General features: G+C 37.0%; 1 protein-coding gene across 4 annotated transcripts in view; it reads left to right on the plus strand.

Moving 5' to 3' along the window:
- Positions 1-14,448, plus strand: part of TBC1D9 (TBC1 domain family member 9) — a 56,085-nt gene that overhangs the window by 18,168 nt on the left and 23,469 nt on the right. For all 4 annotated transcript variants that reach the window (XM_050896004.1, XM_050896003.1, XM_050896002.1 and 1 more), the window contains exons 3-7: positions 5,088-5,206; positions 6,850-7,078; positions 8,143-8,404; positions 9,554-9,761; positions 12,533-12,739. In XM_050896004.1, the coding sequence (XP_050751961.1) occupies positions 5,088-5,206; positions 6,850-7,078; positions 8,143-8,404; positions 9,554-9,761; positions 12,533-12,739 (1,025 nt within the window). The remainder of the gene's footprint in view (positions 1-5,087; positions 5,207-6,849; positions 7,079-8,142; positions 8,405-9,553; positions 9,762-12,532; positions 12,740-14,448) is intronic.

The raw sequence follows: 14,448 nt of genomic DNA on the forward strand, positions 1-14,448 counted from the left end.
GATATTAATTAAATGGTCAGTATTATGAAAGTCGTTTCCAAATCTTCATTTGACTGCTTGCTTTGTACTGTCAGCTACTCTGCTGTGACCGTAAGTAATGGGACCTTGCATGTCCTTTCCATGGATCTCAGTCATGAGAAAGAAGGGTAAAAGTACTTGCCAGTATGTTTATTCACACTATTTGTGCACAAGCAGAGGTAGTTGCAAGTGCACATACAATCCCTTCTTCCCTTCATCCAAATGTCAGTGCGCAGCAATTAGTAAGCACCTCTGTCCCATAAACTTGAAAGGGAGCAACTGAGGGCACAAATTTTCTTGCTGTTTGCAGACTCCCTTCCAAAGAAAATAATGTATCACAAAGCTCTCAACAAAATAGTGTTTCTTCATAGACACTCGTACTGTGCACATATTCAGAAATGAATTTTTAAGACTTTGGAAAGAGGCCATGGGACTTTTGTTTAAGTGCATTTGCAGGTTTTTTGCATGACATCTATAGGTAATTACTATAATTTTATACCTGCAGTGTATGTCCTCAGATAAGCAGGGGCACAAAATTGAAGGCAGATGAGTTATGGCCCCAGAATAAGCAAATGTACCATAATGTAGAAATTTATGCTGCTGCTGAACTGTGAGGGTTTTGTTTCTCTTCTGTGACAGATATTGCAGATTTATGTAGAAATACGGTACTCTGTTTACATTTAAGCTAGTTTTAATAAACATGCTTTTCAATTATGAATCTTAACCCTAATTGAAATTGCTAAAAAAGCTGAAGTAGTTAATGTATATATCTGTGCTTCCATTTTGTGGAGTGTTGCTTGAATTTTTAGTCTCCTAATATCTAACTGGTTGATTGGCCTAGTTATTTTTGTTAAATTATAAGGCTGTACTAGCTTAGTCTCGTCACCTGAGGGGAATAGTGTGACTCTTACAGGGAGGTAAAATTTTACAGAGAGCAAATTATTTATCTACGCAACGTTGAAGCTGAGCAGCCCAGTGTTGCCTAAGGCTCTGCACTGTGGTTGTTTTATGAATTTGCAACTAAAGCAATTCCTTCTGAACTGATCAAGGGCTGTTACCATTATACAGGTTGCTAAGGGGTTTGGCTGCATTTGGCTATGCAACTCTGATTTGTCCTGCATTGTACAGCTGTCCCTCCCTGTTGCCTAGGGGTAGACTGCTGGTTGTTTGGTACTTGTAATCTCTTATTTTTACAGAAATTTGTCATATTCTCCTCTGCCTTCCGTAAAGCAATAATCTCCATCTTCAGTAAGTAGCTATACAGAGTGACTGGAAGAAATGTGATTGTTTCCTGGTTCATTCATGCTGCATGACATTTGGTCTTGTTCTGTACAAGACTATTCCGAGGGTAAAAAATAATCCAAGGGAGTTTGTTTGCTCTAAAATGACTATTTAAGTTATGTTTAGACCCTAGATTTGTTTATAATTCATTTTGGATGTGAATTTTCGTGGGTATTAACTCTACTGATCTAGGCTGTATGAGAATGCTGGCTAGTAGATCTAAGGCTTTATAGCTCTGTAAAGGAGGCTTGTTAACAGCACTTTCTCTGGTGCAGTGTTGTGTTGAAGATGTCATGGATTAGAGTTCTGTCTGTTGAACTATAGTGGAAAGATGTTATTAGTAACTTTTCAAGAACAGTTTTAAGCATATTAATTTTGTAATGGTCTAGAAATCCAAAATGTTGTACGTGATCAGCCTCGCATATTGTAATAGCCCTTCTGTGTCCCGTGTCAGTGTCCCTCCCCAGTCTGCTAGAGCTCAATTTAGGGGGAAAAATGATGGTATATGTAAACTCTGTTTGGAAATGAACAACTTTTTTAGAATCTTTTCCACCTATAAAATCAGTCATTCTTACTATGGCTTTGGGTATTTTTCAGGTATAGAACCATTGCTGTAGGTTTTTTGTGGTAAAGGTATTATATGCATTTCCATAGAAGTTTCTAAATCTGCATTTCACATGTGAAAAAAAAGAATTACGGATTATTTAAAAGCACCAACCTTGGAATTTTATTACATGCCTTGGAAAAGGTTTTCAGAAAAGCCCACATGCTTTGGTTATCAAAGTTTTAGTTAGAGTGCTGTTGAGTTCACCAGCCGTAACTATTTTCTCCTCCATCTCTGTGCAAATTGAGGTTTTGCCAGTCCACTCCTGAACCTGCCATTACTGGCAAGAACAATTTTAGGCTCCCTGAAGTGTTACAGGCAGTGCATTCTGTTAATGGCAGCAGTTCAGGTTGACTAATAAGCATCTCAGGTAAGTGTCAAGTTGGAAGAGAAGACCGGACATGACAGCCTCATCAGCTGTCTCAAGTTAAGCCATTCCTATTCCTCAGTCACCAACTGAAACAATGCTGAGTTTATACTTCTGAGTGTGTTTGAAAGCATGTTTATATGACTTGTTAATTTTCTTCTCAGTCCTGAACTCAGTCACATTCCCTCTGTACCTTCACCTCTTACCTTAGACAAACCAACGTAGATGCTAGAAACCTAACCCCGACACCCAGAGATGTTCCCATTTTGCTCATCCCCACCTGCCAGGCAATTGCCCCTTCTCATCCTCTCTCCATGCATCCTTCCTCCATCTGCCTCGTCTGGTCTGGACCTCCCTTAGCTGTCCAACTTCTGTTTAACACACTTATTAGTTTCCTCCCTGAAGACTGAGGAGAATGGCTCAGTCTACCAGAGATGCTGGCCAACATTACACCATTTCAGCCATGGAGCACGACATAAGCTGAGCGTACCATTTAGAGGAGGGGTAGGAGTGATTAGTAGCCTACTGTATGCGTTGTAGCTATTTTCCGTTTTACTTCCTGCCAGTCTGAGGGCTCTGTATTCCAAAGTGCAGTGGTTTAACTGTTAAATGATTTTTTTTTTGCCTTCCCTGAGAATTAGAGATATTGCTTAATTTACCTAAAAGACCAATGATGGCATAAATGGTGAATGTGTCTAATATGCTAAGATAGGCAAAGACTTGCCAGTAGCAGAGTTAAAATAGACCTGTAGTTTAAAACATCACAGCAAAAGTGTTTTTTAATCCTGAGTGAACAAAGCAAAGAGAAAGATCTAGACTGTGACGATAAATTGATGAGAACTGGGGTGTGGGTTTTGGCCTGATTGCATGATCTACTGTAGATGAGATTGGGAGAGTAAACAGTAAGATAGTGGAGATAAAAAGCAGTGGAAACAATGAGATGGGTTGTTACAGGTTGAGAATAATTAACCAAAGCTGATTCATAAGAAGTGATGAAAAATAATTGATGAACCGCAAACAAGAAATAGAGAGCTTTAAGAAATAGTTCATCATGATAGTGTGTCTGCACTGCTTGTCACTGCTCTTCAAGAGATGAGTGATTTTTCTGATGACAGTCTAGTTTTATATACATAGCTTATGTATTTCATCATTGCTTTGTACAGCAGTGTAAAAGACAAGAAGAAATAAATTGCTCTTCAGAGCACCTCCTGAGTTCCAGAAAGGTCTGGTTGCATCCAGTAGTTTTAAGGAGAAGCAGCAGCGACCATCACTTGTGGTTCTGAAACATTGGTTACACATGCAGGCTATTCTGCAACATGATTTATGTATCCGTATTGCAACTAGAATTGTGAGATTCCCCTAAAGTTGCACAGAATGTTGCGTTCTGTGTGAAGCTCTGATTGTATACCATAAAAAGAATATTTTTCCCCATCATTTGTTGCTGAACAACAAGGAAAACGATTGTTTGGTATGTATTCAGGATGGCTGCATTGAGTTCTTCTACAAACCATGAAAACGCTTATGCGCAGACGTGACAATTTGTCCCTGTAGTGAAACTGAAGAAGTTATTAGCAACAGCTTGTTGTAATTGAACCTCTTTCTAATGGTTACTTCACATGAGCTCCTTCACTTTGTTGGGTTCTGTAGGCATTAGTTAGCAGGTAGGTACATTTACTTCCTAGTTCTGAGTAAAATGAGCCAAATCTGTGATTTGAACAAAAAGATTACATAGTATTGATGCTATTTCCTACCTGGATTGAGATACTTTTAATTAAGCTTCAGGTACAGATGTTCCCATGTGAACATGTAATGTTTGTTTTCTGAGAATACTTACTTAAAAGTCCTGGTTTTGACATAATTCCCTCAATGTCCTTTTTTGGGGGAACAATTTTTTTTGTGAGTGCTTGAATTTATTCTTCCTTCAGGGTGGGCACAGAGAGATCCTGAAGAGCACCAACAAGTTTATTGTGCAAGATGTTGAGAACGGGGTCAAAATGGAAGTTATATTTATTACAATCCATCTCAAGTAAAATAGAAGCAAAAATTTGCATATATAAACTCTAGTTCATACAAGAAGCTTTTTCATCCCTGTTCTGTACTACTTTACAGACTACATGTATGCTGATTCCTCAGTATCAAAGATATCTCATTTGACCTATCTCACTTGACCCCTTTTGGTCTCGTAAGCAAACTAGGGTCATCGAAGTTTAGTTTATTCTTTCATCGTTAAAAGTAAACCACCTCTGACAACCCTCTTTGCCTAAAAAGATACAGCTTTCGTAGAGGTCTTTCAGCACTATTCTTTTGAGGAAGAGACATTGTAATAGACTTGTCAGGAAAATGATCCTTTTCAGCTTTTACTCTTGAAATGTTATCATTGTTTCATCATTTATAGATATATATAACGGTGAAGAATTAGGAACCAATGGTAGAATATACAACTGTTGGGGTTTTTTGTCGGTTCCTAACAGATGTGGGTAATACCTTTGCTAACTCTGTAATGTGATGTTGGGCAGCTTGGTGTCGTTATTGTGGTTAGAATTCTAAGTATAGGGGGGTTTTGCTCGTTATACTGACATAAGTAGCTTGTGCTTCTCAGAATAATCTTCAAGATTGCTACCTATTTATTACGAAATTAAAGACTATGGGAGAAAATTTTGGAATTTCCAGGGACACAGTATCTGGTGAAATATTGTATCTCCAGTTACTGGCGAGTTTTATTACAGTCTTTTGTTTATGATTAGGAGGACATTGACATTGGTGAATTATTTATTTTGTGACTCTTTGGGGTTGTTTTTTTTTTTTTTTAATATACAGGTTGCTCAAGGAAGGAAATCACTGAACACTGGGAATGGCTTGAACAGAATTTGTTGCAAACTCTTTCAATCTTTGAAAATGAGAATGACATAAATACATTTGTCAGAGGAAAAATACAGGTAGTTAAATATATTATTATAAATGTTGTTAATGATAAATGTGACTGTGGAAGGAAAACTGATGTGAATCCTAAACAAATTTGACCTGGTATTCCCCAGGCTGCTCCACCTTTTTGAAGGAAAACCAGATTCTAAGTAGCAACATGTGTGTAAAAATTAGGGAAACTGGGATTAGCGCACATCAGTATGATTAAAAAAAAAAATGTATAAATATATAGACAGGGCTTCAAACATTGTATGTTCTAAAATTAATTGCACTGCTGCTTCTGTCTTAAACTTTGACAGTTTTCTAGGTAACTGCTTTTCCAGTGCAAAGTCTTAAATTTTTTTTCATGCACTCATTGTATGTCTCTTTGCCCTCTTCTGTGTAGTTAAATCCTGTAGTGTTGGCATGTACACTTTGTATAGGTGTTAGAGGTTGCTGGTTGATTGATTTTTGTTTGTTGTTTGTTTGTTTTGGGGGATTTTTTTTTGTTGGTTTTACCAGAATTTCTTTTTCTCCTTATAAGAGAGATAGTAGCTATACTGGTAAAAAGTACTTTATCAATGCTAAGAATTATCTAAAAATAAATATTTTGGTAAAAGATTGATTGTAAGCAAAATTACTGTACTTGGTGTGTATTCTAAGCATTAGCTTTGTCTCATTCCTCTTTTAATATTTCATGTAGTAAGTCAACTGTCTTAAGAATCCCCTAGTTGTTTGTGTTTTACTAGTGAATCGGGTATGAGGGCTACAGATGATCATGGAAGCACCTTATGCGAGAAGACATCTGTCTTGTGAAATATAATTCTTTAAGGAAATTGTTACTTTTTAGAGTTGGACAAATATTAAATGTGAATGATGGCTCACTGTCTTATACTCTGCTTTCCATGTAAATATGGAGCAATTTGAAGGCCAGAAGTCACTTTCCTTTTTATAACTTTAATATAGACGGCGATAGAGAAGATTTGTAAAAGAGATTGAGAAAATAAGTGAATAGACCGGAACTTCAGTATAGAACAGAAGGACCCATAGTCTTTGAGGTATCAAAAAGCAGCTTTCCACCAGACTGTTGGCACTTCAAATTTGATGAAGGTCTTCTGCACCTGAAAGTCTGAATGATTTTTCCATCCTGCCAGTTAATCTAATAGGAGATATTTCTTTTTTTCCTCTTACTCTTTGCTTTTGCTCAAGGTCCACTAAGAGGGGTCATAAAAGTCGTTTGATATTTTACCTAATGAATAACAGATCCTTTTTTCCTTTTACTTTTTTCCTTCTTTTTAGAAGGAAATTTTCTGGTGAAATCCTATCCCTGTCTCCTCAAGGAGCTTATTTACGTGGAAGGGGAAAATACTACAAATCATAGGTGCTTTACAGAGTTGTTAGGAGTATTTGAGATAGGTTGGTTAGTTTAAACCAGGGTATAGGCAAGTTGTTGGTATTCGGTTGCTTTTGACATAGGCATGGTAGGGAGCAAGGTCATCAGAAAGACAGCTTTCAATAAAGTAAATAACTATATATGCAAAAGAATAAGAGATAACCAAAAGACTTTCTTGACATTGCAGTAACTGTTGTGGCCTCTGGCCCAGACAGCAATGGTAATAAGGATATCTGATACCCCATGGCAACTAACATGCTACGTACTTCTTTCACTCCCTACTAGGGCATCATCGCTGAATACAACAAAATCAATGGCATCAAGGAGGATGACGATACAGAAAAATTTAAGGAAGCCATAGTGAAATTTCACAAGCTATTTGGGATGCCGGAAGAAGAGAAATTAGTGAACTATTACTCCTGCAGTTACTGGAAGGGGAAGGTTCCCCGACAGGGCTGGGTATATCTCAGCATTAATCACCTTTGCTTTTACTCTTTCCTCATGGGCAGGGAAGGTATGTATTACAGTGGAACGGTGGTTTGGGCATCTAAGAATTGTTAGGGAATCTTCTGTAGTTTGTTACTGTTCGCCTGCTGAACCGCTGGGGGTGCAAAGACACTGCTGAGGAAAAGAGGAGCAGGGAGCAATTCCCTGATTGTCACATTGCTTAACTGTGCGCTTGTTCCCTTGTTTGTTTTGTATTTCTCAAAGTAGTTCTCTGTAAAACAATACCTGGGCATCGTTTAGAGGCATGGGTCACTTCAGGAACTGTGCCTAAAAGGGAATAGGGAGGAGATCACACCAGTTTTGGCTCCTTCTGCTCTAATACAGTCCTCCAGTACTACTCTGGCAGACTTTGCAACCTCAAATGCCACATTTACTTTTGTACAACACCAGAGCATCACAAAGGGCTCAGAGGAGACCCAGGATCGAGAACTACATAGTGTGGATGCAACCAGTCTGCTCTATAGGGAATTAATTCTAAGCAGTGTGGAGGTGAGCACGTCTGCAGTACTTGGTTATGGGCACTGGATCAGTCCCAAGTCTTTCTCTTTAGCTGTGTAGACATACCCTAGTGAATGACTGGATTTTTTTTTTTTTTTTTTTTTTTGACAAAAATAAATGTAGATTTAGTCCCTGTTTTAAGGACAATATCCTAACCTGTAGCGGTGTTGGAAGAAAAGCCAAGGATCTATCATTACTGTAATATTTAAAACTTTTTAATGTATAAAAATAACACAAGGCTGTCTGATGCGTTTAGATTACGTTTCTTTGCTTCCATAGGAAAAGAGGACATCAGAGTCTGAGCAAGTGCTGTGACAATGATAAATTATGTTAGCCCACCTATCTTTGTAATGCTTTTGTGTGGTGTTCTGTACAGAAGTAAATGATATTTAAACTCTTTTATCTGCTGTTTGTCAGGTGATCATTGTTTGTACAAGCTGGGTCTATTTTTGCTGTCGTCCCAACTTCTCAAGATGCTAGAAAATTTCAGCTGAATATATTTTATAGGAAGAGAAATGCTTTTGAATATGTTGATTTTTGTACTGAATCATTTTTTTGTTTGCTTCTGTTCAGCAAAGTTAGTTATCCGCTGGGTTGATATCACTCAACTTGAGAAAAATGCTACACTACTCTTCCCTGATATGATCAAAGTGAGCACAAGGTCAAGTGAACATTTCTTCTCAGTATTCCTTAATATCAGTGAGACATTTAAACTAATGGAACAGCTTGCCAATATAGCTATGCGACAGCTTTTGGACAACGAAGGATTTGAACAAGACAGGTCATTACCCAAACTGAAAAAGAAATCCCCCAAAAAAGTATCTGCACTAAAACGGTAGGTAGCACTGGCTCTTAGTCATTTGTTTCTCCTCAATCCTTTTACTTGCAGCATTTTGTCCAAAAGTTTTCTAATGTTGCTGCCATTTACTGTTACTCCAAAAGGAATGATTGATTCCAGCAGTGGCAAAATGTGAATGATTATTTAAATATAATTCCTTGGTCTCCTGTTGAAATAGGAAAGGGGAAACATTTGAATATGAACATGTTGCAAAAATAAAAGCAACATATTTGAGCCAAATTCTCGTTTGTTCAGAAGCTCTTTAACGTATCTCTTGACACTGGCTGTGTTAGGTATCTGTTGTAAGGCCCTTCTATGTTACCAGGAAATAAAGCAATTTAAGTGTTATTAAGAAATGTGCCTAACATTCATACTTGGTCCTATAACTGGAATTGGAAAATGACTCTAGATGATGAATTCTATCTAGAACTTATTTTAGGTAACAGAGATTAAAAAATGACATAAAATTCTAAGGGATGAAAAATTATCTGGAAAATATTTCTGCTGCATTTATAGATAGCATACTGCAATTTGGTAGTTTCTTGTTAATCTTTTCATTATTTTATATGTTGATCATGTTAGTGAACCATACACAATTGTAACCAGTGCTTGTTTATATTTCTCATTACTTAGTGACATCTGACATGCATTGTATCACTTAAGTTTGTCTTTCTAACTATTCAGTGTTTTGCACTGAATGCATTATCAAGACTAAGTCTTGAAATCGTTAGCAAACTCTAGCCCTAAGGATTCCATCATGTTAATAAATAAGCCTCAAAGAAGCATTTTTGGTGAATATTACATGGGGTCACATGTTATTTAACAATAAATGGATTCACTGTATATATTCTCAGAAAGTAGGGCTGAATGTGAAAAGATCACCCAGCCTGTCCCCTCTGAGAAGTCAGGATCAATGTATCTAAGTCATTCATGGCAGAATTTTTTTTTCATGTAGTTTTAGAATCTTCCAGCAGCAGAGACTATACATCCCCCATATGCAAACTATTTCCACTGTTTTGCTGTACACTCAGTGCTTAACTGAGTTGTATGTTGCAGGTAACTTGCAATGATTTGTAGAAAATATATCTTAATGTATTATGTATTTCTTAAAACAAAAAAAGCTTTCTGTGGTTTTTTTTTTTTTAGGGATCTCGATGCCAGAGCAAAAAGTGAGAGATACCGTGCATTGTTCCGACTTCCCAAGGATGAGAAATTAGATGGACACACAGACTGTACTCTCTGGACTCCATTCAACAAAATGCATATTTTGGGTCAGATGTTTGTTTCTACAAACTACATTTGCTTTACTAGTAAAGAAGAGAACTTGTGCAGCCTTATCATCCCTCTTCGAGAGGTAAATACTTGTATATGTAAATTTATAGGGCAAATAATAAAGCAATACCCTGTTGGAAATTGCATCCTAGCTTTATGTTTTTTTCATTATTGGAGAAAAACCTCTCTTCATCCTGTTAATTTCTTGTGAGCATACTATTCTGATGTGTTCTAAGTACTATTTAATGACTGTGTATCTTAGTTCAAAGTTCCTACTACTAAAATTCACAGGGAGTTTTCTCTGTCAGTTTTTACAACCCTCGTGAGTCCTTCCTCTCCCATAATTTATATTTTGATTTACAGCACCACAGTACATTTTTTGTGCCTCATAGGGAGGGACGGACGATAAAACTTCCTAGATTGATGAGTGGAACTTCTATTAAAGAATCTGTCAGATAAGATTTGCTTTTGTCAGATGTAAAAAGATTCATAACCCTAAAGATTTCAATTGTCTCTTCACACAGACTTGCGATCATTTATTCCTGTATATGGAAAATACGTCAGCATTTTACACATTGGTGTGCTTCCCTTTTTAAAGGTGGCTGCTTAAAGCAGATGTTCAGCAAAAAGAATTTAAGTTTGATGCAATAAAAAAAATTGTTGGGGATGTTTTTCATGATTGATTTGATTTGTGGGTTAATGGAAAAATGTGTAAAGTAAGTCTTAGAAATAGTAGCAAAGGTGATGTAACCAAGGACAGCTTGGCTTGACTGAAGAACCATGGAATATTTCAAGGCACTGTTTTCCCCCACAAATCATTAAGAGTAAAAACAAATGGTATTTGTTTGGAAACTTTGAAGTACAGCTTCTCCACAGTGTGTTGCAATGACTTTGGTTATTTGAGAAGAGACATTCGATTATGGTTGCACTGTTTGTCTGGAACTCCAAGGGAACAACGGTCCTTGAGGTAAAGTGGTGGAGGAGGAGAACAAAGTCTGCATTTAACAGGACCTCTTTTCCTGGATGCAGATTCAGCAACTGCTTTTGATAACCACAGCTGCAGCAGCATGGGATTCAAAGCAGCTGTAAAGCTTTAAGAGAAAGAAATAGCTGAAGGACTAAGTGCTTTTGTTTGAACAGGTTAAGTCTTGGCACCAGCAAGGAGAACAGTAACACACTGGGTAGTGCCAGTCCTCAGAACAACTGATCAGTACCCTTAATAATTAAAGGGAAGCTTTCTATCTAATTAAAGCTTTGGGTCAGACCCTAACCTAATTCTAGTATTCTGTGATACCGTGGAGATGTTTTGACAGAGGAGGCAATAACAAAGCATTGATTCAGAAATGATGATCAGGAAAGATGATTTTCAGTGGCTGACTGTACTGCTCGCTGCACTCAGTAGGTGCAGTCTCCAAGATCAGGACTTCAGATATGTGTGTGTGTCTACATGAATAGGAAATAAGTGGGTATCGGCTCTCATTGTAGCAGAGCATGCTTGCTATAATGTCTGTCCTGTGCCTCTAGAACTTGCCTGTCTTTTGTGGTGATTACGTTCAAACAGTTTTTAAGCGGAACACAAAAATGACATAGGAACGCTTTTTAGCTAATTTCAATATGCTATTAGTGAAGGTCCTTTAAGTTAATGAATAACTAATAGATTTGTAGTTAACAGAAAAATAAAAGGAAGTTGGAAGGATAGAGAAGTGATTTAGCACCTGAGCTGTGCATTGCAGTCTTTAAATACATCTTCAAAGAAACATTGTGTGAAAAATGGTTATCCTATCCTTTTAGCTGTAAAGATATTAATATTATAGCACTAATGGCTTACCATTGATCTCTATTTTAAAAAAGGTTAAAAAAAGAGCAAAAGTAAAGGTCCTAGTAAAGTGAAATGTGCCTGCTTCTATTCTGAAGGCAGTAAGACAGTTTTCATTACCTAGGAAATTGTTTAAAGTCATAAAAGTAGTGGTTAAAAGTACTTACAATTGTGATTTGTGTTTTGTTCAATGTATGAACTGCACAAACTTGATTGATTGGTTTATTTGTTTTGAAGGCTAATAATTGGTAATGTTTAGAACACACAGCTGTTACGTAATTTATCCACAGCGTATGACTTATCCCTGAGATTTCTTTGTGTTAACATGCTTTACCGAAAGCTCAGGGAACTAGTGCCCTGTACTCAGTAGATTGTGGTGTCAGTACTGTTTACAGGTTGGAGTTCAGTTAGACTAGTGACCATTTCACTAACAATGGAAGGCCAAACAGAAGCCTCTACCTCACAGGGTTAGATGTTTTCCTTTGTAAGGGAAGACATGGGGTTAGTTTCCCTTTGTTGCAGGTTTCTGTGTACCATGAAAACACAGTTGCAATAACAGTTGTTATCACAGTATGCAACTATAATACAGAAGAACAGGAGTGTTATCCCAAAAATGGCTTATTCACATATATTGGCAATAAAAAGTAAGAAAAAGTCTCTATTGATTCAGCCTGTACTGGTGTTGGGGAGCGGGAGAGGGATTCGGAGGTCCTACAAAAAAGCCCATAGATCTGCATCCCACAGAAGAAATTTTGTTTTGCTGACTCTTTTAAAATAAAGCCTGAGGAAAATAAACTAAGCAATGCAAAGGAGTTTTGCTGGCAAATGTACTGAAGCCAGTTGTTTGAGGGATGACAGTCTTCATCTTTCAGACTTGTAAGTCCTTGTATCCAAATCCTGTTTTCCTGCAGAGGGATGTCCACAGTGATTCGATATAAGGGGGGAAGGGGCATGGGTTTATTGTATTAAGATGGTTTCTTAGACCAAGCAACTTGATTAATTCAAGATCTTAAGCTGTAGCTACTGTTTCTCCCTAGGTGACCATAGTGGAAAAGGCAGACAGCTCCAGTGTGTTGCCCAGCCCATTATCAATCAGCACGAAAAACAGAATGACATTCCTCTTTGCCAACTTGAAAGACAGAGACTTTCTTGTACAGAGGATCTCGGACTTTCTGCAACAAACCACTTCAAAAATATACTTGGAAAAAAATATTTCTGGAAGCTATATCAGCTCAGATGATGAGGTATGTGGAGGAACATGAATCGTTTACTAGAAGAAGGGGATTTTAACTGGTGTGGGGAGAGAGAAGCCGGGAAAAACCTTTACGTTTTTGTAAAGCTAAACCTTTGTACACAGAAATGTTACCTCTTTTATGTTAATGCCTTTAGCTTCCTTAAGCTGAACAGTTAAAATGTTACGATTAGGGTATCTATTTTTTTCATGTTAGACCTAAGAGAAATCACCATTGCTGTGGAAGAGCTACTCTAACTCCTGCTGCCACAATCTGAAATTACAGTGTATCTTGTTGGAAAGTGTCATAGTTAACTAACTGGTTAATTGAATACTACTGTTTAGTATTCAATTACTATTAGTATTTAGTATCGACTTGTCCAAGTCAAAATGTAATTGTGGAATTTTAATAATTTGAAGAGATCAGTTTATATGGAACTTTTTATTCAAGACTTTAGCTGCTGAATCTCATCCTTTCATTCTTCAGAAAATGATGTCTGAGCTGAGCAAGTTTGCATGTGCACTGCTAGTGAACTTTGGAACATTTGAACTAACAAAAAAAAAAAACAAAAAAAACAAAAAAACAAACAAAACCCAAATCCTGTCCTGGACATCAGACAGCCCTATTCTGAACCACAGCCCTATTTACCTATGCAAAGTAAATGGTTCTTAAAAGATATGATTAGATAAGCTTTTCTCGGGCACTTTGAATATCAAGGCTTCTGCTGAATTCCTAGGTTTTATGTATGAAATTTAGGTGCTTCATATCACAACCTTATCAGATCTGTTAAACCCAGCAAAGTTTAGCGGTTCAGATCTCAAAGCATAAAAGGTTTTTGTGGTATATCATTTTGGTGTTATGTAGGTAGATCTCACATTCCAAGTCTGTACTAAGCCATACCTTAGTATTGCGCTGAGTAGCCCTACACTGTTTGCCATGTAAATCTTAGAAGTCAGTTTTTTACTTGCTTTGTTGATGGTGAAGTATAATTAGTGTGGTGTTGTAGTTGTATACCAGAGCACATATGCATATATGTATAATGCTGAAACTTTGTCTTGCATTTTGCCCTAAATGGATCTACATATTTTACCTACTGAATTATAAACACAAATTAATGATTGCAAGCATTATTATTACATTTAGTAATATGACTACATATGTAGAAATGCATGACTATGAATTTCAATTTCAGGTGTTTGGTGTGAACTGCTATATGAGATCTCACTGATAAATTTTCAAAGCTGTTTGAGAAGTCAGAAAATCCTTTTCCTTCAAAATACTTTACTTCCAAATCACAATCTGACAGTGTTGAATTTTCTGTAGAACTTCTTTTTTTTAAGTGAGGGGAACAAAATAATTTATTTTGTGTATGTCCATATAAACATATATACAGATATAAACGTGTGTGTATGTGTACACACACATATAAATATATGTTATATATAAATCTTACATTCTGGACAGTCAAGGAGCCACCTGGGGAGTCAACAGTCCTGTGATCTTGGCAGGAGACCAAGGGAGCTGGTTTAATTGCCCAGGGCTACTTAAAGTTAACACTACCTTAGCAATTCTAATTGTAGGATTTGATTACTTTTCAGAGGGGGGAGCTCTTGAGAAACTGGAAACAATTTCATTATTCTATACTGGTTTAATTTCTGCTGTCATATGCTCAGCCTGTGAATGTACCTGGGTGATTTAATTTACTCAGTTTTTGTTAGCTG

This window comes from Gymnogyps californianus, chromosome 4 (genome assembly GCF_018139145.2).
Source record: "Gymnogyps californianus isolate 813 chromosome 4, ASM1813914v2, whole genome shotgun sequence".
Taxonomy (NCBI): Eukaryota; Metazoa; Chordata; class Aves; order Accipitriformes; family Cathartidae; genus Gymnogyps; species Gymnogyps californianus.